This window comes from Gadus morhua, chromosome 4 (assembly GCF_902167405.1).
Source record: "Gadus morhua chromosome 4, gadMor3.0, whole genome shotgun sequence".
In the NCBI taxonomy this organism is placed as follows: domain Eukaryota; kingdom Metazoa; phylum Chordata; class Actinopteri; order Gadiformes; family Gadidae; genus Gadus; species Gadus morhua.
In genome coordinates, this window is record NC_044051.1 from 42,893,550 (window position 1) to 42,920,330 (window position 26,781).

General features: G+C 50.0%; 1 protein-coding gene across 1 annotated transcript in view; it reads right to left on the reverse strand.

Annotated features, from left to right (window-relative positions):
- Positions 1-32: 32 nt before the first annotated feature.
- Positions 33-26,781, reverse strand: part of stat1a (signal transducer and activator of transcription 1a) — a 30,625-nt gene continuing 3,876 nt past the window's right edge. The window contains exons 3-24 of the mRNA XM_030355497.1: positions 26,538-26,682; positions 26,076-26,171; positions 25,678-25,764; positions 23,793-23,871; positions 23,314-23,405; positions 16,263-16,414; positions 15,253-15,414; positions 14,503-14,595; positions 13,290-13,349; positions 13,178-13,198; positions 12,958-13,048; positions 12,286-12,327; positions 11,670-11,759; positions 10,737-10,835; positions 10,002-10,137; positions 9,394-9,449; positions 4,699-4,790; positions 3,437-3,576; positions 2,776-2,964; positions 1,700-1,775; positions 1,178-1,277; positions 33-613 (exon numbers count right to left, since the gene is read on the reverse strand). Of these exons, the coding sequence (XP_030211357.1) occupies positions 602-613; positions 1,178-1,277; positions 1,700-1,775; positions 2,776-2,964; positions 3,437-3,576; positions 4,699-4,790; positions 9,394-9,449; positions 10,002-10,137; positions 10,737-10,835; positions 11,670-11,759; positions 12,286-12,327; positions 12,958-13,048; positions 13,178-13,198; positions 13,290-13,349; positions 14,503-14,595; positions 15,253-15,414; positions 16,263-16,414; positions 23,314-23,405; positions 23,793-23,871; positions 25,678-25,764; positions 26,076-26,171; positions 26,538-26,682 (2,110 nt within the window). The 3' untranslated portion in view covers positions 33-601. The remainder of the gene's footprint in view (positions 614-1,177; positions 1,278-1,699; positions 1,776-2,775; positions 2,965-3,436; positions 3,577-4,698; positions 4,791-9,393; positions 9,450-10,001; positions 10,138-10,736; positions 10,836-11,669; positions 11,760-12,285; positions 12,328-12,957; positions 13,049-13,177; positions 13,199-13,289; positions 13,350-14,502; positions 14,596-15,252; positions 15,415-16,262; positions 16,415-23,313; positions 23,406-23,792; positions 23,872-25,677; positions 25,765-26,075; positions 26,172-26,537; positions 26,683-26,781) is intronic.

Here is a 26,781-nt window from a genome sequence, read left to right on the forward strand (position 1 = left end):
ATGCTTTCATAGTGAAACTCAACTCTGGAACGTAGAGAGAAAGACGTTTTACTGACCAACGATGAGAGCTGCTGGAGGCAGTCAGGGTGATGAGACATATGGGAAGATAAGGCCTACTTAAGGTATCTAATCCAAGGTAAGGCCTCATTAAGGAACCTTATCCAAGGTAAGGCCTACTTAAGGTAACTAATCATAGGCCAGTGACACTGAAACATGAATCCCGGCACCTGACAACATTTTATTTGTGTTTTTTATGTTTCCAGTGATCTGGGGCACATCAATTAAAGCCAGAGGTTCTGAAGGGGAGATGGGGAACAGCCTTTACCCAAACTACGACGTTACATACTACCCAAACTCTACACCCCAAAATAACGTTAGACGGATTCAAACGTACAACCTGCAGCACACTTAGAGAAGCTCATATGCTCGAAAACAAGTCTAGGCATTCGGACACCACTTAAGTACTCTCTTGAGTAAAAGTACTCTCAAAAGTTAGAATACTCTGATATAAGTAAGAATATCCTGAAACAAAAAAACAATACACAAAAAGCATGGCTGCCAATGCCATGTGTTTATGCCACTCATGATGTGAGGCCGTCGGTCAGTCGGTCATCTGTAGGAAGAAACAGAACGTTAGCATTCATCATTAGTCTTGTCATTCATCATTAGCGTTAGCATCGATCATTAGCGTTAGCATTCATCATTAGCTTTATCATTCATCATTAGCATTAGCCTAAATCGTATAATTAGTGTTAAATAGCGTCATCACTCGCACTCACAAGCATTAGTATTGATATTAACATTAGTATTAATCATTAGCGTTAGCATTAATCATTAGTGTTAGCATTGATAATCAGCGTTAGCATCGATCGTATCGTTAGTGTTAACTACAGCGCCGTCAATCGCACTCACAAGCATTATTATGTCGTTAACGTTAGCATCAAACGCTGCATTTACCGAAATCAAATTTTTCACTAAAATGTATAAAGTTCTTAAACAGGAGATCTCCCAAATACCCTTCCTGTTAGTATTGACATTAGGTAGGTAGGTGTGTGTGTGTGTGTGTGTGTGTGTGTGTGTGTGTGTGTGTGTGTGTGTGTGTGTGTGTGTGTGTGTGTGTGTGTGTGTGTGTGTGTGTGTGTGTGTGTGTGTGTGTGTGTGTGTGTGTGTGCCTCACTAGGTCATCGATGTTACTGGGCACACTGACGAACTGCTCCAGGTGTCTGAAGTCGTCAGGTGACATGGGCATCATGTTGTCCTGGAGACGGGATGGGGGGCTGCAAGGTCAGAGGAAAGAGGTCAGAGGTCACCACTAGAGTCAGAGGTCACCACTAGAGTCAGGTCAGAGGTCACCGCTAGAGTCAGGTCAGAGGTCACCTAGAATCAGGTCAGAGGTCACCACTAGAGTCAGGTCAGAGGTCACCACTAGAGTCAGGTCAGAGGTCACCACTAGAATCAGGTCAGAGGTCACCACTAGAGTCAGAGGTCACCACTAGAGTCAGAGGTCACCACTAGAATCAGGTCAGAGGTCACCACTAGAGTCAGAGGTCACCACTAGAGTCAGAGGTTACCACTAGAGTCAGGTCAGAGGTCACCACTAGAATCAGGTTAGAGGTCACCACTAGAGTCAGAGGTCACCACTAGAATCAGGTCAGAGGTTGCCGCCAGGGGTGTGAGTGTGTGTTGTGTGTTAACGTACACCTCAGACACCGAGATCAGTTCTGTCTTCATGTATCCACTCTTCACTGCATTCCCCTCCTCCATGGGCTCTGGAGCTGGACAGACAGACAGACAGGCAGACAGACAGGCAAACAGACAGACAGACAGACAGACAGACAGACAGACAGACAGACAGACAGACAGACAGACAGACAGACAGACAGACAGACAGACAGACAGACAGACAGACAGACAGACAGACAGACAGACAGACAGACAGACAGACAGACAGACAGACAGACAGACAGACAGACAGACAGACAGACAGTGTGATTAAACCATACATAACTAACTCTCTGGTATGAAGGTTGGCTCCTTCTGGCCCCACTGAGACTCTCTGGGGTAGGTACGTAGTGACTCTGGGGTAGGTAGGTAGTGACTCTGGGGTAGGTAGGTAGTGACTCTGGGGTAGGTAGGTAGTGACTCTGGGGTAGGTAGGTAGTGACTCTGGGGTAGGTAGGTAGTGACTCTGGGGTAGGTAGTGACTCTGGGGTAGGTAGGTAGTGACTCTGGGGTAGGTAGGCAGTGACTCTGGGGTAGGTAGGTAGTGACTCTGGGGTAGGTAGTGACTCTGGGGTAGGTAGTGACTCTGGGGTAGGTAGGCAGTGACTCTGGGGTAGGTAGGCAGTGACTCTGGGGTAGGTAGGCAGTGACTCTGGGGTAGGTAGGTAGTGACTCTGGGGTAGGTAGGTAGTGACTCTGGGGTAGGTAGTGACTCTGGGGTAGGTAGTGACTCTGGGGTAGGTAGGCAGTGACTCTGGGGTAGGTAGGCAGTGACTCTGGGGTAGGTAGGCAGTGACTCTGGGGTAGGTAGGTAGTGACTCTGGGGTAGGTAGGTAGTGACTCTGGGGTAGGTAGGTAGTGACTCTGGGGTAGGTAGGTAGTGACTCTGGGGTAGGTAGTGACTCTGGGGTAGGTAGGCAGTGACTCTGGGGTAGGTAGGCAGTGACTCTGGGGTAGGTAGGCAGTGACTCTGGGGTAGGTAGGTAGTGACTCTGGGGTAGGTAGGCAGTGACTCTGGGGTAGGTAGGCAGTGCCTCGGGGGCAGGTGCTCACCGTCGCTGGGGGGGGGGTAGTACTTGCTGAAGGCCTGGTCCTTGGGGATGTCGGGGTACAGGAAGCGGAGCGGGTTCTCCGGGATGTTCTCGGCCGCCATCACCTTGTAGGTCCGGATGATGTCGGCCAGAGAGACGGCCGTCAGCTCCCGCTTGGTGTAGGGCTCCACGGAGTGGTACACCGGCTTATCTACACACACACACACACACACACACACACACACACACACACACACACAGACAGAGACACACACACACACACACACACACACACACACACACACACACACACACACACACACACACACACACACACACACACACACACAGACAGAGACACACACACACACACACACACACACACACACACACACACACACACACACACACACACACACACACACACACACACACACACACACACACACCATTAACAGACCGCTTTACACCACGTGTGTCTGTGTGTGTGTGTGTGCTAGTGTGTCTGTGTGTGTGTGTGTGTGTGTGTGCTAGTGTGTGTGTGCTAGTGTGTCTGTGTGTGTGTGTGTGTGTGTGTGTCTGTGTGTGTGTGTGTGTCTCTGTCTGTGTGTGTGTGTGTGTGTCTGTGTCTGTGTCTGTGTCTGTGCCTGTGCGTGTGCGTGTGTGTGTGTGTATGTGTGCACCGTGCATGTCGTGCTCTATCCAGGTGAAGGTGATCGCTCCCTCCCGGCTGCTCTCGCTGAACCTCAGCAGGAAGGTCCCCGGGGAACAGTCGCTTAGCAACACCTTCTCCCGCTCTTTGCTGAGGAAGCCCATGATGCACCTGGGGTTGTTAGAAACACCAATTAATTAATCCATCGTCGTTGTCCCCAGAAGACCAGGGTCCCCCGGACCCGGACTACAGACCGGTCTACAGTCTGGGTCTGGACTACAGACCGGTCTAAAGTCTGGGTCTTGGCTACAGACCGGTCTACAGTCTGGGTCTGGACTACAGACCGGTCTACAGTCTGGGTCTGGTCTACAGACCGGTCTACAGTCTGGGTCTGGACTACAGACCGGTCTACAGTCTGGGTCTGGACTACAGACCGGTCTACAGTCTGGGTCTGGACTACAGACCGGTCTAAAGTCTGGGTCTGGACTACAGACCGGTCTACAGTCTGGGTCTGGACTACAGACCGGTCTACAGTCTGGGTCTGGACTACAGACCGGTCTACAGTCTGGGTCTGGACTACAGACCGGTCTAAAGTCTGGGTCTGGACTACAGACCGGTCTACAGTCTGGGTCTGGACTACAGACCGGTCTACAGTCTGGGTCTGGACTACAGACCGGTCTACAGTCTGGGTCTGGACTACAGACCGGTCTACAGTCTGGGTCTGGACTACAGACCGGTCTAAAGTCTGGGTCTGGACTACAGACCGGTCTACAGTCTGGGTCTGGACTACAGACCGGTCTACAGTCTGGGTCTGGACTACAGACCGGTCTACAGTCTGGGTCTGGACTACAGACCGGTCTACAGTCTGGGTCTGGACTACAGACCGGTCTACAGTCTGGGTCTGGTCTACAGACCGGTCTGCAGTCTGGGTCTGGACTACAGACCGGTCTACAGTCTGGGTCTGGACTACAGACCGGTCTACAGTCTGGGTCTGGACTACAGACTGGGTTCTCCTGGGCTCTGTTATCTTGGTTCTCTAGGGCTCTCTGTTTTCCAGGGTTTTGTGTTCTCTAGCGTTCTTTGGGGTTCTCTAGGGTTCTTTGGGGTTCTCTAGGGTTCTCCAGGGTTCTCTAGGGTTCTCCGGGGTTCTTTGGTGTTCTCTAGGGTTCTCTAGGGTTCTCCGGGGTTCTCCAAGGTTCTCCGGGGTTCTTTGGGGTTCTCTAGGGTTCTCTAGGGTTCTCTAGGGTTCTCTAGGGTTCTCCAGGGTTCTCCAGGGTTCGGGTGCTGACTGACCCGTCGTTCCAGAGAGCTAGCAGGTGTCGTTTGATGAGGTCCAGGATCCCCTCCATCCACAGCCAGAACGGGAAGCTCTTCTCCGTCGCGCCCTGAAACAGCACCGCACCATCACTACACCATCACTACACCACCGCACCATCACTACACCATCACTACACCACCGCACCATCACTACACCACCGCACCATCACTACACCACAGCACCATCACTACACTACCGCACCATCACTACACCATCACTACACCACCGCACCATCACTACACCATCACTACACCACCGCACCATCACTACACCATCACTACACCACAGCACCATCACTACACCACCGCACCATCACTACACCATCACTACACCACCGCACCATCACTACACCATCACTACACCACCACTACACCATCACTACACCACCGCACCATCACTACACCATCACTACACCACCGCACCATCACTACACCACCGCACCATCACTACACCACAGCACCATCACTACACTACCGCACCATCACTACACCATCACTACACCACCGCACCATCACTACACCATCACTACACCACAGCACCATCACTACACCACCGCACCATCACTACACCATCACTACACCACCGCACCATCACTACACCATCACTACACCACCGCACCATCACTACACCACCGCACCATCTCTACACCCTCACTACACCACCGCACCATCACTACACCACCGCACCATCACTACACCACCGCACCATCACTACACCCTCACTACACCATCACTACACCACAGCACCATCACTACACCAAAATACCATCACTACACCTTCGCACCATCACTACACCATCACTACACCACAGCACCATCGCTACACCACCACTACACCACAGCACCATCATTACACCACCGCACCATCACTACACCATCACTACACCATCATTACACCACAGCATCATTACTACACCACATCACCATCACTACACCATCACTACACCACCGCACCATCACTACACCATAACTACACCACCGCACCATCACTACACCATCACTACACCACCGCACCATCACTACACCCTCACTACACCATCACTACACCACAGCACCATCACTACACCAAAATACCATCACTACACCAAAATACCATCACTTCACCATCGCACCATCACTACACCACAGCACCATCGCTACACCACCACTACACCACCGCACCATCACTACACCACCGCACCATCACTACACCACCGCACCATCTCTACACCCTCACTACACCACCGCACCATCACTACACCACCGCACCATCACTACACCCTCACTACACCATCACTACACCACAGCACCATCACTACACCAAAATACCATCACTACACCAAAATACCATCACTACACCATCGCACCATCACTACACCACAGCACCATCGCTACACCACCACTACACCACAGCACCATCATTACACCACCGCACCATCACTACACCATCACTACACCATCATTACACCACAGCATCATTACTACACCACATCACCATCACTACACCATCACTACACCACCGCACCATCACTACACCATAACTACACCACCGCACCATCACTACACCATCACTACACCACTACACCCTCACTACACCATCACTACACCACAGCACCATCACTACACCAAAATACCATCACTACACCAAAATACCATCACTACACCATCGCACCATCACTACACCATCACTACACCACAGCACCATCGCTACACCACCACTACACCACAGCACCATCACTACACCACCATTACACCACAGCATCATTGCTACACCACATCACCATCACTACACCACATCACCATCACTACACCACAGCACCATCACTACACCACCACAGCACCATCACTACACCATCATCACTACACCACAGCACCATCACTACACCACAGCACCATCACTACACCATTACACCATCACTACACCACAGCACCATCACTACACCAGCACTACATCACAGCACAATCACTACACCATCACTACACCACAGCACCATCACTACACCATCACTACACCACAGCACCATCACTACACCACAGCACCATCACTACACCACCATTACACCATCACTACACCACAGCACCATCACTACACCAGCACTACATCACAGCACCATCACTACACCACAGCACCATCACTACACCACAGCACCATCACTACACCACAGCACCATCACTACACCACAGCACCATCACTACACCACCATTACACCATCACTACACCAGCACTACATCACAGCACCATCATTACACCATCACTACACCACAGCACCATCACTACACCATCACTACACCACAGCACCATCACTACACCATCACTACACCACCGCACCATCACTACACCACCGCACCATCACTACACCACAGCACCATCACTACACCATCACTACACCACAGCACCATCACTACACCACCATTACACCATCACTACACCAGCACTACATCACAGCACCATCGCTACACCACAGCACCATCACTACACCATCATCACTACACCACAGCACCATCACTACACCACAGCACCATCACTACACCATTACACCATCACTACACCACAGCAACATCACTACACCAGCACTACATCACAGCACCATCACTACACCATCACTACACCACAGCACCATCACTACACCATCACTACACCACAGCACCATCACTACACCACAGCACCATCACTACACCACCATTACACCATCACTACACCACAGCACCATCACTACACCAGCACTACATCACAGCACCATCACTACACCATCACTACACCACAGCACCATCACTACACCACAGCACCATCACTACACCACAGCACCATCACTACACCACCATTACACCATCACTACACCAGCACTACATCACAGCACCATCATTACACCATCACTACACCACAGCACCATCACTACACCATCACTACACCACAGCACCATCACTACACCATCACTACACCACCGCACCATCACTACACCACCGCACCATCACTACACCACAGCACCATCACTACACCATCACTACACCACAGCACCATCACTACACCACCATTACACCATCACTACACCATCGCTACACCACAGCACCATCACTACACCATCATCACTACACCACAGCACCATCACTACACCACAGCACCATCACTATACCATCATTACACCATCACTACACCACAGCACCGTCACTACACCACCATTACACCATCACTACACCACAGCACCATCACTACGCCACCATTACATCACAGCACCATCACTACACCACAGCACCATCGCTACACCATCAGCCAGCTAGTCAGGAGCAGGGAGTGTTAAGTGTTCCATCACTACACCACAGCACCATCATTACACCCTCACTACACCATCACTACACCACAGCACCATCACTACACCAAAATACCATCACTACACCAAAATACCATCACTACACCATCGCACCATCACTACACCATCACTACACCACAGCACCATCGCTACACCACCACTACACCACAGCACCATCACTACACCACCATTACACCACAGCATCATTGCTACACCACATCACCATCACTACACCACATCACCATCACTACACCACAGCACCATCACTACACCACCACAGCACCATCACTACACCATCATCACTACACCACAGCACCATCACTACACCACAGCACCATCACTACACCATTACACCATCACTACACCACAGCACCATCACTACACCAGCACTACATCACAGCACCATCACTACACCATCACTACACCACAGCACCATCACTACACCATCACTACACCACAGCACCATCACTACACCACAGCACCATCACTACACCACCATTACACCATCACTACACCACAGCACCATCACTACACCAGCACTACATCACAGCACCATCACTACACCATCACTACACCACAGCACCATCACTACACCACAGCACCATCACTACACCACAGCACCATCACTACACCACAGCACCATCACTACACCACCATTACACCATCACTACACCAGCACTACATCACAACACCATCATTACACCATCACTACACCACAGCACCATCACTACACCATCACTACACCACAGCACCATCACTACACCATCACTACACCACCGCACCATCACTACACCACCGCACCATCACTACACCACAGCACCATCACTACACCATCACTACACCACAGCACCATCACTACACCACCATTACACCATCACTACACCAGCACTACATCACAGCACCATCGCTACACCACAGCACCATCACTACACCATCATCACTACACCACAGCACCATCACTACACCACAGCACCATCACTATACCATCATTACACCATCACTACACCACAGCACCGTCACTACACCACCATTACACCATCACTACACCACAGCACCATCACTACGCCACCATTACATCACAGCACCATCACTACACCACAGCACCATCGCTACACCATCAGCCAGCTAGTCAGGAGCAGGGAGTGTTAAGTGTTCCATCACTACACCACAGCACCATCATTACACCACAACACCATCACTACACCATCATTACACTACAGCACCATCACTACACCATCACTACACCACCAGCGAGCTCGTCAGGTCAGGAGCAGGTGGTGTTAAGTGTTGCTCAGGGACACATCAGACTGGAGGAGCCGGGGATCGAACTAGCAGCCTTGGGGTTCCCAGTCCACCTGCTGTAGCTCCTCCACCAGAGGGGACCCACCTTACAGAAGCGGGCCCAGGGGATCAGACCTTCTGGTTTCCTCATGGCCTTGTGTCCTGGACATACACACCAGATTAGATTACAATTATAGTTGTGTGTGTAGCATGTGTTGAGTGTCTGTAGCGTGTTTAGCACATGTTTAGCGTGCGTAGCGTGTTTAGCAAATGATTAGCATGTGTTGAGTGTGTAGTGTGTTTAGCACATGTTTAGCGTGTGTTGAGAGTGTGTAGCGTGTTTAGCACATGATTAGCATGTTTTGAGAGTGTGTAGCGTGTTTAGCACATGTTTAGGATGTGGTGAGACTGTGTAGCGTGTTTAGCACATGTTTAGGATGTGGTGAGACTGTGTAGCGTGTTTAGCACATGTTTAGCGTGTGTAGCGTGTTTAGCAAATGATTAGCATGTGTCGAGTGTGTAGCGTGTTTAGCACATGTTTAGCGTGTGTTGAGAGTGTGTAGCGTGTTTAGCACATGTTAAGCGTGTGTTGAGAGTGTGTAGCGTGTTTAGCACATGATTAGCATGTGTTGAGAGTGTGTAGCGTGTTTAGCACATGTTTAGGATGTGGTGAGACTGTGTAGCGTGTTTAGCACATGTCTGTGTAGCGCTAACCCAGTAGCTTGTCAGCTAGCATGTTGAGCTGCTCCTGGTTCAGCCCCCTCTTGGTGACGGAGGAGAACTGCCAGCTCAGCACCTCCGCCAGCTGGGCCCAGGTGGCGGAGGGTGGGGACAGGAAGAAACGCAGGTTCTGCAGGAAGTAGAACCACAGCGTTGGTACTGCTGGTTAGTGTAGTTCTGCTTCGTACTTCTGGTTAGTGTAGTGGTGCTTAGTACATCTGGTTAGTGTAGTTCTGCTTAGTACATCTGGTTAGTGTAGTGGTGCTTAGTACTTCTGGTTAGTGTAGTGGTGCTTAGTACTTCTGGTTAGTGTAGTGGTGCTTAGTACTTCTGGTTAGTGTAGTGGTGCTTAGTACTTCTGGTTAGTGTAGTGGTGCTTAGTACTTCTGGTTAGTGTAGTGGTGCTTAGTATTTCTGGTTAGTGTAGTTCTGCTTAGTACTTCTGGTTAGTGTAGTTCTGCTTAGTACTTCTGGTTAGTGTAGTGGTGCTTAGTACTTCTGGTTAGTGTAGTGGTGCTTAGTACTTCTGGTTAGTGTAGTGGTGCTTAATCATCTGGTTACTCTCTATGCTCAGGGTTCAGAGCGGTTCAGAGTGGTTCTGCTCAGTGTTCAGAGGGGTTCAGAGTGGTTCCACTCAGTGTTCAGAGCGGTTCCTCAGGGTTCAGAGCGGTTCAGAGCGGTTCCGCTCAGTGTTCAGAGCGGTTCAGAGCGGTTCCTCAGGGTTCATACCTTGGGTTCTGTGGTGAGCATGTTGTACCACAGGATGGAGGCCCAGCCACTGGGCAGCTGGCTGACGTTGGAGATGACCACCACGGGCAGGGACAGCGTCTGGAACACACAGCTTAGGCCTCAGAACTATGGTGCTGGGACCGGGACCGGGTCCTGGACTAGTCTCTGGGACCGGGTCCTTGACTAGTCTAGTCTCTGGAACCGGGTCCTGGACTAGTCTCTGGGACCGGGTCCTTGACTATTCTAGTCTCTGGAACCGGGTCCTGGACTAGTCTCTGGGACCGGGTCCTTGACTAGTCTAGTCTCTGGGACCGGGTCCTGGACTAGTCTAGTCTCTGGTACCGGGTCCTGGACTAGTCTAGTCTCTGGTACCGGGTCCTGGACTAGTCTAGTCTCTGGTACCGGGTCCTGGACTAGTCTAGTCTCTGGTACCGGGTCCTGGACTAGTCTAGTCTCTGGCACCGGGTCCTGGACTAGTCTAGTCTCTGGTACGGGGTCCTGGACTAGTCTAGTCTCTGGGACCGGGTCCTGGACTAGTCTAGTCTCTGGTACCGGGTCCTGGACTAGTCTAGTCTCTGGTACCGGGTCCTGGACTAGTCTAGTCTCTGGTACCGGGTCCTGGACTAGTCTAGTCTCTGGTACGGGGTCCTGGACTAGTCTAGTCTCTGGTACCGGGTCCTGGACTAGTCTAGTCTCTGGCACCGGGTCCTGGACTAGTCTAGTCTCTGGCACCGGGTCCTGGACTAGTCTAGTCTCTGGCACCGGGTCCTGGACTAGTCTAGTCTCTGGTACCGGGTCCTGGACTAGTCTAGTCTCTGGTACCGGGTCCTGGACTAGTATAGTCTCTGGTACCGGGTCCTGGACTAGTCTAGTCTCTGGTACCGGGTCCTGGACTAGTCTAGTCTAGGTACGGGGGCAGCAGTGATGTCTCACCTCCAGTTTGATCTTGAGTCCAGACTGGCTCGGCTGGAGCTCCGACTCAAAGCTGATGGAGTGGAGCTCCTCTGTGACGATCAGAGGACCCTGCACACACACACACACACACACACACACACACACACACACACACACACACACACACACACACACACACACACACACACACACACACACACACACACACACACACACACACACACACACACACAGAGACACACACACACACACACAAACACACAAACACACTCTGTCAACATATGTGAGTGTGTTCCATGTTGTTCAGTGGACCAGTGTTACCCCAGTGGACCAGTGTCACCCCAGTGTTACCCCAGTGTTACCCCAGAGGACCAGTGTTACCCCAGTGTTACCCCAGTGGACAGTGTTACCCCAGTGGACAGTGTTACCCCAGTGTTACCCCAGTGGACCAGTGTTACCCCAGTGTTACCCCAGAGGACCAGTGTTACCCCAGTGGACAGTGTTACCACAGTGTTACCCCAGTGGACCAGTGTTACCCCAGTGGACCAGTGTTACCCCAGTGTTACCCCAGAGGACCAGTGTTACCCCAGAGGACCAGTGTTACCCCAGTGTTACCCCAGTGGACCAGTGTTACCTCATTGGTCCGGTTGCCAGCCACCTTCTGCTCCTTCAGTTGCTGTGGATCAGAGAAGCAGGTTCCAGGTAAACAACAAGACACATGAGGCTGATATGGCAATAACGTTAGCTTAGCATGTAGCATGTGTAGCTGATCCTGCAATAACATTAGCGTAGCATGAAGGTGGTGGAGCTGATCTTGAGGCTAACATTAGATTAGCACATTGAATTTGTAGCTGGTTTAGATGATCCATGGCTAATATTAGCATCTAGCAAGCCTAGCAAGTAGCTGATATTGGGCTAACATCAGATTATCATCTAACTGGTAAAGAAGATATTGGGCTTAGATTAGTTTAGCTTTAGCTAGCGTAGCAAATCTGCTATAATTACCTACGTTTAGTGCTGTAGCGGGATGAAGCCGCTTTATAAGCTTTGCACGGAGCTTCATAAACTTAGTATGTAGCGGCGTGTAGCCAGAATTCGGCCAAAATTAGCTTAGCATGTAGCGGGAAGTAGCCTGTCTTTGGCTGACAGAAGCTTAGCAAATAGCGAGGAGTAGCCGGCCTTGGGCTATCATTAGCTTAGCATGTAGTGGGTTGTAGCCGGCCTTGGGCTATCATTAGCTTAGCATGCAGCGGGTTGTAGCCAGTATTCGGCCAACATTAGCTTAGCATGCAGCAGCATGTCTCACCAGGTGTCTGAACTCGGCGGCTAGACTGCCGTTGGACTCCTCCATGTTCATCACCTTAATGTTGGTCCCCAGGATGTTGAACTTCCTGAATCTGCTCAACCAACCAACCAATCAACACAAGAGTGTGTGTGTGTGTGTGTGTGTGTGTGTGTGTGTGTGTGTGGGGGGATGTGTGTGTGTGGGGGGGTGTGCGTGTGTGTGTGTGTTTTAGGTCACATACCCTTTCTTCTCCGTCACGTCTCTGCAGGAGCAGAAGAAGGCGTAGCATTAGCGGTAAGCACCCGAACACATGGCGGCAGCAGGTTTCATCAACTGGTGAACCAGGAACTTACTTGTCAAAGAAAGCCTTGACTTTTAGTTGGTAGTTGAACTCCTGCAGTTTGACCAGAAACCTGAAGAAGCAATTATACCAGTTAGGACTGGTTCTGTGAGGACTGGTTCTGATAGGACTGGTTCTGTAGGACTGGTTCTGTTAGGACTGGTTCAGTTAGGACTGGTTCTGTTAGGACTGGTTCTGTTAGGACTGGTTCTGTGAGGACTGGTTCTGTTAGGACTGGTTCTAACCTGTTAGGACTGGTTCTGTTAGGACTGGTTCTAACCTGTCAGGACTGGTTCTGTTAGGACTGGTTCTGTTAGGACTGGTTCTAACCTGTTAGGACTGCTTCTGTTAGGACTGGTTCAGTTAGGACTGGTTCAGTTAGGACTGGTTCTGTTAGGACTGGTTCAGTTAGGACTGGTTCTGTTAGGACTGGTTCTAACCTGTCAGGACTGGTTCTGTTAGGACTGGTTCTGTTAGGACTGGTTCTAACCTGTTAGGACTGCTTCTGTTAGGACTGGTTCAGTTAGGACTGGTTCAGTTAGGACTGGTTCTGTTAGGACTGGTTCAGTTAGGACTGGTTCTGTTAGGACTGGTTCTGTTAGGACTGGTTCTAACCTGTTAGGACTGGTTCTGTCAGGACTGGTTCAGTTAGGACTGGTTCAGTTAGGACCGGTTCAGTTAGGACTGGTTCTGTTAGGACTGGTTCTGTTAGGACTGGTTCTAACCTGTCAGGACTGGTTCAGTTGGGACTGGTTCTGTTAGGGCTGGTTCTGTTAGGACTGGTTCTAACCTGTCAGGACTGGTTCAGTTGGGACTGGTTCTGTTAGGACTGGTTCTGTTAGGACTGGTTCTAACCTGTCAGGACTGGTTCTGTTAGGACTGGTTCTGTTAGGACTGGTTCAGTTAGGACTGGTTCTAACCTGTCAGGACTGGTTCAGTTGGGACTGGTTCTAACCTGTTAGGACTGGTTCTGTTAGGACTGGTTCTGTTAGGACTGGTTCTAACCTGTTAGGACTGGTTCTGTTAGGACTGGTTCTGTTTGGACTGGTTCAGTTAGGACCGGTTCTAACCTGTTAGGACTGGTTCTGTTAGGACTGGTTCTGTTAGGACTGGTTCTAACCTGTTAGGACTGGTTCTGTTAGGACTGGTTCTAACCTGTTAGGGCTGGTTCTAAGTGATTAGAATGTGTGTGAGAGTCAGTCAGTCAGTCAGTCAGTCAGTGGTACCGTAGTTTGACGGTGAACTGGACTCCAGTCTTCAGCACCAGGGCTCTCTGGGGGTGGGTCGGCATACAGGGCTGACGCTCCACCACCATGGAGCTAACACACACACACACACACACACACACACACACACACACACACACACACACACACACACACACACACACACACACACACACACACACACACACACACACACACACACACACACACTTGAGGAGGTCTTACTGGGGGAGGAGGGGGAGGTCTTACTGGGGGGGAGGTCTTACTGGGGGAGGAGGGGGAGGTCTTACTGGCTGAGGAGGGGGGGGTCTTACTGGGGGGGAGGGGGGGGTCTTACTGGGTGAGGAGGGGGGGGTCTTACTGGGGGGGAGGTCTTACTGGGGGAGGAGGGGGAGGTCTTACTGGGGGGGAGGTCTTACTGGGGGAGGAGGGGGAGGTCTTACTGGGTGAGGAGGGGGGGTCTTACTGGGTGAGGAGGCTCCTGAAGAGCTCCAGGGCGCGGGTCTCCAGGCTGGAGGTCTTACTGGTTGAGGAGGGGGGGTCTTACTGGGGGGGAGGTCTTACTGGTTGAGGAGGGGCAGGTCTTACTGGGGGAGGGGGGGTCTTACTGGCTGAGGAGGCTCCTGAAGAGCTCCAGGGCGCGGGTCTCCAGGCTGGAGGTCTTACTGGTTGAGGAGGGGGGGTCTTACTGGGGGGGAGGTCTTACTGGTTGAGGAGGGGCAGGTCTTACTGGGGGAGGGGGGGTCTTACTGGCTGAGGAGGCTCCTGAAGAGCTCCAGGGCGCGGGTCTCCAGGCTGGAGGTCTTCTCCTGGCTGATGGGGTCCTGCTCGTAGGTCAGCTTCTGCTCCAACTCCTGCAGCTTCTTCAGCTGCTGCCGCACCTGCTGCAGGGTCTCCCCGACCGCCGTGAACCTGGGGGGGGAGGAGACGGTCTGGAGGGGGCTAGGTGGTGTGGAGGAGGTGGAGGAGGGGGTGCATCAGGGTGGAGGAGGAGGTGCATCAGGGTGGAGGAGGGGGTGCATCAGGGTGGAGGAAATGGGGTGCATCAGGGTGGAGGAGGTGGTGCATCAGGGTGGAGGAGGGGGTGTGTCTCTGTGGAGGACGGGGTGGAGGAGGTGGTGGATCAGGGTGGAGGAGGGGGTGCATCAGGGTGGAGGAGGGGGTGCATCAGGGTGGAGGAGGGGGTGCATCAGGGTGGAGGAGGGGGTGCATCAGGGTGGAGGAAATGGGGTGCATCAGGGTGGAGGAGGTGGTGCATCAGGGTGGAGGAGGTGGTGCATCAGGGTGGAGGAGGAGGAGCATCAGGGTGGAGGAGGTGGTGCATCAGGGTGGAGGAGGGGGTGCATCAGGGTGGAGGAGGTGGTGCATCAGGGTGGAGGAGGGGGTGCATCAGGGTGGAGGAGGGGGTGCATCAGGGTGGAGGAGGGGGCTAGGTGGTGTGGAGGAGGGGGTGCATCAGGGTGGAGGAGGGGGTGCATCAGGGTGGAGGAGGGGGTGCATCAGGGTGGAGGAGGGGGTGCATCAGGGTGGAGGAGGGGGTGCATCAGGGTGGAGGAGGGGGCTAGGTGGTGTGGAGGAGGGGGTGCATCAGGGTGGAGGAGGGGGTGCATCAGGGTGGAGGAGGGGGAGCATCAGGGTGGTGGAGGGGGAGCATCAGGGTGGAGGAGGGGGTGCATCAGGGTGGAGGAGGAGGAGCATCAGGGTGGAGGAGGGGGTGCATCAGGGTGGAGGAGGTGGTGCATCAGGAGGGGGGCTCTCACCAGTTCTGCAGCTGGTCCAGGCAGGCGTTGGGGGGGCCCCCGATGCAGGCCGTCTGCTGCCGCTGCTTCCACTCGGGGAGCTCCTCGGAGATGAGCTCCGTCTGCAGCGCCTCCGTCAGCCTCAGGACCTCCGCCAGCTGGTCCACCACCGTCTGGAACGCACAGAGCCGCTGAAGCACGCACACCGCCCACTGTACACCACCTCAGAGTACTACCCACTGTACTACTCAGAGAGTACTGCCCACTGTACTCCTCCTCATGGAGTACTACCCACTGTACACCTCAGAGTACTACCCACTGTACTACTCAGAGTACTACCCACTGTATTACTCAGAGAGTACTGCCCACTGTGCACCTCCTCAGAGTACTACCCACTGTACACCTCAGAGTACTACCCACTGTACTACTCAGAGTACTACCCACTGTACTACTCAGAGAGTACTGCCCACTGTGCACCTCCTCAGAGTACTACCCGACTGTACTACTCAGAGTACTACCCACTGTACACCTCAGAGTACTGCCTACTGTACACCTCAGAGTACTACCCCCGCTGGGCATTGGAAAGAACTACTTAATTCATCGTTCAGATCTACTTTATCTTATTTTATTTACCTAACAGTATATAGTTTGTTTCCGTCGTCCTCAATCGCTCGATTCAACAATACATTTTGGCACTTTTTACTCCCGGATCAGACCGCAGAAAAAGCCTTGGACTTTCCTATCGCCAACATGCCTCTGTATTCGGATATCTCCAAACTGAAACAGACATTGGCTTTAATTGAAACGAGACTAGCAGCAGTAGAAAAATGCAAAGGACTATCACAGGATACAGTGCCGATGGGTGAGTTCGCTGAGCTCACTCAGATACAGCAAGATGATCAAAGCTACACTGTATCCTTCCCGAAGCTGGACATGAGAGAGACTGTTCCAGCTGCGTCTCACTGGAACAGAGTCGGCGCTAAGCCAAAGCAACATACCAAAGTAAATCAACAAGTTCACTCAACACCAAATGCTAAGCTACCCAAAGCTAAAGTTATCAGCCGGATTAGCCCGTTACTCAAATCAACCCTGCCACTGAAGAACTGGTTCCTGCCACTTCAAGAGTCCACGAACGCGCCTGCCACCGATGCACCCCTGAGCCCCGAGATGCGTCCGGACGGACAGTGCGGACAGAAACGGAATAACCAGTCGCCACGGAGGCGGGCTGCGCATGTGTCTGCCACCGTCCAACAAGGGCCCATCTCAGAGAAAGCAGATGAACCAGACACTCTGATTATAGGAGACTCAACTATCAAGGATATAACCGGTAAGAAGATCAAAACATGCATCTTCCCATATGGAATGGTTAGTAATATCAACCATAAACTAGCCAAAATCATATTGGAAAACCCCAAAATCTCACAGATTGTTGTGCATGCAGGATTTAATGATATTCAAAGAGAACAGTCAGAACTTCTGAAGAGGGATTACACTGATCTATTGGATACACTGGACAAAATACACATCAAGTCTTCCATCAGTGGACCCATACCAACTGTTGACAGGGGAATAAACAGATTCAGTCGTCTACTTGCACTGAATACATGGCTTTCCAGAGTCTGCAATGAAAGAGGAAGGGACTTTATTGACAATTTCAACTTATTCTGGGGGCGCAAATATCTTTTCAGAGCAGATGGCCTACACCCAAACAGGTTAGGCTCAAAACTGTTGAGTGACAATCTACTCTTCTCGCTTTACGCACAGGCCACAATCTTGCCATGGTCTGACGCACAGGCCACAATCAGAGCACAGGTTGAGAAGAAGCGAGACTACAGCCTCCCCCACACAACTACTCTGCCACTATCGGACACACAGATAGCAGACAGCCCACAGACCTTGAAGAGAGACAACAGCCCGCCCGACGCCATCAACACTGTGCCCTCCCCCATCGCTGATGCTGGCTTGGCGAGGAACGGCCACCCCCCTCCTCTGCATTCCCCCATCGATGATGACCTCCAGCCTCATCTCTCCCATAGCCACAACAACAACTCCAGCTCCGATGTCTCCCTTTGCGATTTTCCAGCCGAATTTAAGAAACTGGAACATGCTGGCATCAAACTTGCATCTGTGTCAATGATAGCATCGCCACGTCATGGCCGCAGGCTGCTAACACTGCTAACACCCAGGAGGACGGCGCCCCGCCCCCGCCCCGATAGTAGTCCTGAGTATTACTGAGACAAAAAAGGGTTCAGCCGTAGACACAGTATAAAGGAAGTTTCTCATAATCTGCTGAACCCAAGGTTGCCTACGTCAAAGCAGGGCAACTTTCGCATTCATGCTGTCACCACTAAGAGAGTAAACAAAGGGAAACTTAGACACACTGCTAACCTCACAAATCTCATATCTATTGCCTCCAAACAAAAAACAACCTTAAAGCCTATCAACAGCACCATCAGGATGCCTCTACTTAATGTGAGGTCTCTTAATAACAAATCATTTTTAGTTAATGATTTTATTAACACTTCCAAACTGGATTTTATGTTTTTAACTGAAACATGGCTGGAACAAAATAACAGTGCAACCGTTCTGATAGAGACAGCTCCTCCCGACTATAACTTTTTTGATGCATGTAGATCTGGAAAAAGAGGTGGAGGGGTTGCTGCTATATTTAAAAATGTATTTCAGGGGAAACAGATGTTATTTGGGGATTTTCCATCGTTCGAATACCTTAGTGCTGTATTGAAATGCTCCCCCAGAGTTCTCCTATTAATTATTTACAGGCCACCCACATATTCTGCAAATTTTTTCGATGAATTCACAGAATTATTGTCTAGCATCTCCACAGAATTTGACTGTCTAGTTATAACTGGTGACTTCAATTTTCATACTGATGATTTGAATGACAAGTGTGCAAAAAAACTTTTTACCATTTTGGACACATTTGAACTGTCTCAACATGTGAAAGAGGCTACTCATTGCAAGGGGCACACTCTAGACCTGGTTATCACAAAGGGCCTCAATGTTTCTGATCTCTCTGTGACTGATCCTTCCTTGTCTGACCACTTTTGTGTTTTCTTTAACATATCTTTTATTCCCGACATACAGACAAAATCAAACACTGTCAAAAAACGGTATATCAATGAAGATTCTAATATACTTTTTAAAAAGGCCATCTCCTTGCTACCACCTCTAAACCCATGTACTGCTGATGATCTTGTAGAAAACTTTAATTTGAAAATTTTGAAAGTCATAGATGTCATTGCACCTTATAAGGTTAAAACGATTTCTGGAAAGCAAAAGGCACCCTGGAGAAAAGCTGCTTCTGTAACAGCACAGAAAAAGGAATGCAGGAAGGTTGAACGCATCTGGCGTAAAACAAAACTTCATATTCACCATGATATCTATAAAGAGAGCCTCCGTGCCTACAATTTAGACTTAAAAAATGCTAGAGAAACATTTTTCTCCAATATCATTAAAACCAACACTAATAATGCAAAAACCCTATTTGCAACTGTTGACAGACTGACCAACCCCCCAACAGAAATTCCACCTGATCTCCATTCCACGCAGAAATGCAATGAGTTTGCAGCTTTTTATATTGATAAAATTGAAGGTATCAGACGCGCCATCAATATCTCCACGTCAAACAAAAATGTTGGACTACCACCCTGTTCAGGCAAAAATTACGTGGCAAGGATGGCATGCTTTAATGTTATAGACTCTCAAAATCTTGTGGAAACTGTGACACAACTAAAGCCATCCACCTGTTGCCTTGATACTATACCTACCAACCTCTTTAAGAATGTTTTCGACTGCCTAGCAGTAGACATATTGCAGATAGTTAACAACTCTCTCCAGTCAGGCAAGTTCCCAAAAGCTTTGAAAACTGCAGTTATTAAACCCCTTTTAAAAAAGCGGAGCCTAGATGCCTCTATTATTAACAACTACAGACCAATATCAAATCTACCCTTCATAAGTAAAATCATTGAGAAAGTTGTCCTCCAGCAACTAAATCACTTCCTGGCATCAACTGGTTGCTATGACACCTTCCAATCAGGATTTCGACCCCTGCACAGCACTGAGACCGCCCTTATTAAAGTTGTAAACGACATCCGTCTTAACACAGACTCTGGCAAAACCTCAATACTAATGCTACTTGACCTCAGTGCTGCATTCGACACTGTAGACCATACATTACTTCTGGAAAGGTTAGAAAACTGGGTGGGGCTTTCAGGCACTGTCTTAAATTGGTTCAGGTCCTACCTACAAAATAGGAACTACTTTGTTTCCATTGGCGACTTTGTATCAGAATCAACCAACGTGACATGTGGAGTCCCACAAGGTTCGATCTTAGGACCCTCTTTATTCAACATCTACATGCTCCCACTAGGGCAAATCATGCAAAATAACAATATTGACCATCATTGCTATGCTGATGACACGCAAATCCAGTGATGTTGCTAGGTACGCGTCCTGCGTCCCTGACGCATTAAAATCTGAAAGGACGCACTAAACTCACTATCCATGCGTCCCGGGGACGCATCTCATTTTCCCCATGAAAAACGATACATTGTGAACATTAAACAACTCGTGTTTAATCACAGTAACTGGCCAAAGAAACCTTCTTGTGAGCAGATCGGACAAGCGCTGTTTCAACCCTCTGCGCATGTACTCGGCGCAGATGTGATCCCCTGTACAAGGTATCGCGACATGCTAATTTAGCCGCTACCAAAACAACTAGCTCGTCACCGCTGATTTCATTTCAACAATTAAAAATACGAACTTCATAGTAAATAAACCCACGTTTCCACTGCTCGATGCTGTGCTCATTCGTGTCGAATGAGCAAATCAAACAGGATTTTTTTGCAATCCTTCTGATTGAATATATGTACATTTATGACAAAATCGTGAGGACTAGGCTTGTGACACACACACACACACACACACAAATGTGGCGCTCGCGCGGTAATAGCTCATTGGCGCCACCTAGTGATCATTATGTGCAAATGCACAGCCTCTCATTAAAATGACTTAGGGGTCATTTGACCCCTCTTGCGGCGCTAGGAGTAAGTAAAAATGGCCCGGCGTTTCTAGTGTTAAACATGAACGGTTGAGTACTCCAGCTCTAACCATATCATACCACCATCAAGGAGTTTAACACTATTAATTTAATTTAAGAAATAGAATAATAATAAAAAAGAAACACATTTTTTAAACTGGGGAGTCGGGACCCATTGAATTTCTCAGGGACCCACCCAACTCGCCACCTGTGGGTCCCGGGGACTCACTACATTGAAAACCTATCAACATCACTGCAAATCTATGTATCGCTATCACCAAATGACTATCGGCCCATAGATCTGCTGTGCCAGTGCATTGAGCAAGTGAAGGAATGGATGTGCCGAAATTTCCTTCAACTAAATGAGGACAAAACAGAGATAATTGTATTTGGTCCTAAAACGGAAAGGCTTAAAGTAACCCAACACCTTCACTCTCTGTCCCTGAAAACCTCAATCAAAGCCAGAAATCTAGGGGTTATCATGGATTCAGATTTACATTTTGACAGTCACATCAAATCAGTTACAAAATCGGCATATTATCACCTTAAAAATGTAGCAAGACTTAGAGGGCTCATGTCCACCGAAGACTTACAAAAACTTGTACATGCCTTTATCACTAGTAAGCTTGATTACTGCAATGGTCTCCTCACAGGTCTTCCAAAACAAACTCTGAGGAAGCTTCAGCTTGTTCAGAATGCTGCTGCTAGAGTTCTAACAAAGACCAAAAGATTTGATCATATTACACCAATTCTGAAATCGTTACATTGGCTTCCTGTAGGTCAGAGAATTGATTTTAAAATCATGTTGCTAACCTATAAATCCCTACATGGTTTAGGCCCAAAATATTTAACTGATATGCTTCCACTACATCAGCCTTCTAGACCACTAAGATCCTCAGAGACCAATCTGTTAATTATCCCCAGAGTAAACACAAAACATGGGAAAGCAGGATTTAGTTACAATGCAACAAATAGCTGGAATAAACTCCCAGAGGATTTAAGACTTGCCCCAACTCTGAGCACCTTTAAAACAAGACTGAAGACTTTTATGTTTGCTATAGCTTTCTGCTAAAATCTTAAATACATTGCACTTTCTAAAAAGCTTTTTTAACTTTGCCTTTATTTTCTTTATTTTTTTTTAATACTAAAATGCCTTTTTCTATATTAACCATTTCTTTGCATATGTTTTTCTTTTACTTATCTATTATTTTATTTTATTTTATTGTATGACAATGTTTATATGTGAAGCACTTTGAGTCTGCCTTGTGTATGAAAAGTGCTATATAAATAAAGTTGCCTTGCCTTGCCTACCCACTGTACACCTCAGAGTACTGCCCACTGTACTCCTCCTCAGAGTACTACCCACTGTACTACTCAGAGTACTAACCACTGTACTACTCAGAGTACTGCCTACTGTACTCCTCCTCAGAGTACTACCCACTGTACTCCTCAGAGTACTACCCACTGTACTCCTCCTCAGAGTACTACCCACTGTACACCTCAGAGTACTACCCACTGTACTCCTCCTCAGAGTACTACCCACTGTACTCCTCCTCATGGAGTACTAACCACTGTACTCCTCCTCAGAGTACTACCCACTGTACTCCTCCTCATGGAGTACTACTCCCGGACGTTCCTCTGAAGCCCAGCTCCAATGGTCCCCGTGTGTCATTCTGTGTTAAACTCCGGAACTGGAGCACACCTCCGACCGGAGAGGCTTAAGGGAAAACCTGGGTTTGTCCACAGCTGGACTGTGCCGTCCTTTACCGTCGAGTGCTGCCAACGAGTCCCTGAGTGGGAGTTGGGGTCCACTTGTTTGTGACCCCGGACTGCGGTCGGAGGGGGTGAACCCTGGAGACCTGCTGTGCAGCTCAACAGTTCCCACCGGGACCTCCCTGCCTTGGTCTACTCCGTTTGGAGGGACAAGCCGTCCCATCGCGGACGCGGGGGCCTCCCCCCCCCCCCCCCCGCCGGCTCTGCTTTGGGGGGAACTCCCATGATGCAGCAGCTCACCTGTCGCTTGTTCTTGAGGTCGAAGCACATGTTCCCCATGGTCATCCGCTCCTTCTCCAGCTCCTTGGGGGTCAAACCGTTCACATCGTTCTCTGGGCAGAAGAACTTTATTAGTCAGGACGTTCTCGACGCAGAAGAACTTTATTAGTCAGGACGTTCTCGACGCAGAAGAACTTTATTAGTCAGGACGTTCTCGACGCAGAAGAACTTTATCAGTCAGGTAAGTGTAGTAGTAGTAGGATTAGTGGTATTAGTACTAGTAGCAGTAGTAGTATTAGTGGTAGTAGTAATACAGTAGTAGTACTAGTACCAGTAGTAGTGGAAGTAGTAGTAGTACTAGTAGTAGTGCTAGTAGTAGTACTCTCACCTCTGTTCTTGTTGTGGTAGGTGTAGTAATACTACCAGTAGTACTAGCAGTAGTCTTAGTGGTAGCAGTAGTATTACTAGTAGTAGTACCAGTACCAGTACTAGCCTCTCACCTCGGTTCTTCAGTGTGTTCAGTTTGAAGTCGTATTCATCCTGCAGGTCCTCCAGCATCTTAATGTTTTGATCCGTAATCTAGGAACCAGAGACTCCGGAACTGGATTACCCTCATCTAGATCACAGACTTGATTACCCTCATCTAGATCACAGACTGGATTACCCTCATCTAGATCACAGACTGGATTACCCTCATCTAGATCACAGACTGGATTACCCCTCATCTAGATCACAGACTGGATTACCCTCATCTAGATCACAGACTGGATTACCCTCATCTAGATCACACAGACTGGATTACCCTCACCTAGATCACAGACTGGATTACCCTCATCTAGATCACAGAGTGGATTACCCTCATCTAGATCAAAGACTGGATTACCCTCATCTAGATCACAGACTGGATTACCCTCATCTAGATCACAGACTGGATTACCCTCATCTAGATCACAGACTGGATTACCCTCATCTAGATCACAGAGTGGATTACCCTCATCTAGATCACAGACTGGATTACCCTCATCTAGATCACAGACTGGATTACCCTCATCTAGATCACAGACTGGATTACCCTCATCTAGATCACAGACTGGATTACCCTCATCTAGATCACAGACTGGATTACCCTCATCTAGATCACAGACTGGATTACCCTCATCTAGATCTAGATAAACCTAGCCCGCTAAACCTGGTCTCCTAAACATAGCCTCCTAATGTGGCTTCCTAACATGGCCACATAAAGGTGGCCCCCTTAAGGTGGCCTCCTACCTGGATGAGGTTCCTAAAGGTGGCCTCCTACCTGGATGAGGTTCCTAAAGGTGGCCTCCTACCTGGATGAGGTTCCTAAAGGTGGCCTCATTCCTGGATGAGGTTCCTAAAGGTGGCCTCCTACCTGGATGAGGTTCCTAAAGGTGGCCTCCTACCTGGATGAGGTTCCTAAAGGTGGCCTCCTACCTGGATGAGGTTCCTAAAGGTGGCCTCCTACCTGGATGAGGTTCCTAAAGGTGGCCTCCTACCTGGATGAGGTTCCTAAAGGTGGCCTCCTACCTGTATGAGGTTCCTAAAGGTGGCCTCCTACCTGGATGAGGTTCCTAAAGGTGGCCTCCTACCTGGATGAGGTTCCTAAAGGTGGCCTCCTACCTGGATGAGGTTCCTAAAGGTGGCCTCCTACCTGGATGAGGTTCCTAAAGGTGGCCTCCTACCTGGATGAGGTTCCTAAAGGTGGCCTCCTACCTGTATGAGGTTCCTAAAGGTGGCCTCCTACCTGGATGAGGTTCCTAAAGGTGGCCTCCTACCTGGATGAGGTTCCTAAAGGTGGCCTCCTACCTGGATGAGGTTCCTAAAGGTGGCCTCCTACCTGGATGAGGTTCCTAAAGGTGGCCTCCTACCTGGATGAGGTTCCTAAAGGTGGCCTCCTACCTGGATGAGGTTCCTAAAGGTGGCCTCCTACCTGTATGAGGTTCTTAAAGGTGGCCTCCTACCTGGAAGAGGTTCCTAAAGGTGGCCTCCTACCTGTATGAGGTTCCTAAAGGTGGCCTCCTACCTGGATGAGGTTCCTAAAGGTGGCCTCCTACCTGGATGAGGTTCCTAAAGGTGGCCTCCTACCTGGATGAGGTTCCTAAAGGTGGCCTCCTACCTGGATGAGGTTCCTAAAGGTGGCCTCCTACCTGGATGAGGTTCCTAAAGGTGGCCTCCTACCTGGATGAAGTTCCTAAAGGTGGCCTCCTACCTGGATGAGGTTCCTAAAGGTGGCCTCCTACCTGGATGAGGTTCCTAAAGGTGGCCTCCTACCTGGATGAGGTTCCTAAAGGTGGCCTCCTACCTGGATGAGGTTCCTAAAGGTGGCCTCCTACCTGGATGAGGTTCCTAAAGGTGGCCTCCTACCTGGATGAGGTTCTTCATGGCGGTGACCTTCTTGTCCAGTTTGAGTTTCTCCACCACCATGGCGGAGGCCACGCCTTCTCCCTCAGACTGGAACACACACCGCAAGTTATGTATGTGTGTGTGTGTGTGTGTGTGTGTGTGTGTGTCTGTGTGTGTGTGTCTGTGTGTCTGTGTGCGTGTGCGTCTGTGTCTGTGTGTGTGTGTCTGTGTGTGTCTGTGTCTGTGTCTGTGTCTGTCTGTGTGTGTGTCTGTGTCTGTCTGTGTGTGTGTCTGTCTGTGTCTGTGTGTCTGTGTCCGTGTCTGTGTCTGTGTCTGTGCGTGTGTGTGTGTGTGTGTGTGTGTGTGTGTGTGTGTGTGTGTGTCTGTGTCTGTGTCTGTGTGTGTGTGTGTGTGTGTACCTCTGAGCTCTGGCCCCGCTCCAGGATCAGCCGTTCCTCCCGGAGGTTCCTGGCGATGATCCCGGCCATGAGGATCGGCTCCTGCTGAAACCGGTCCTGGAACCCAAAACATTGTGGGCGTGGTCTAGACTCTAGACCACGCCCACAAGACCACTTCTCCCACACTAGAGAGGTAGTGTTGTGGGTGTGGTCTTGAGGTAGTGGGTGTGGTCTAGAGTATAGACCACGCCCACAACACAACTACTCCCACACTAGAGAGGTAGTGTTGTGGGCGTGGTCTAGAGGTAGAGGGCGTGGTCTAGAATGTACCAGAGAGAGCGTGTAGCGGGTGTGGTCTAGAGCTAGTGGTCGTGGTCTAAAGGTAGTGGGTGTGGTTTAGAGTACTAGAGAGGAAGTGTAGTGGGTGTGGTCTAGAGGTAGTGGGCGTGGTCTAAATTGTGCGTTGTGGGCGTGGTCTCAGACCTGCAGGTTCCTCTTGATCTTGCGGATGTTGTGCTGGAGCAGGAAGTTGTTGTCGAGCGTGAAGCGGCTCTGCTGGTCGTCCAGCTGGGACAGCAGCTCATGGAACCGGACGGTGGCCAGCGACTCCTGACACGAGACCGTATCCCTGGAAACACAGCGCATTAAGGAGCAGGTCGGGGTTAGACAGTACAGAGACAGGTCATTAAGGAGCAGGTCGGGGTTAGACATTAGGCAGGTCATTAAG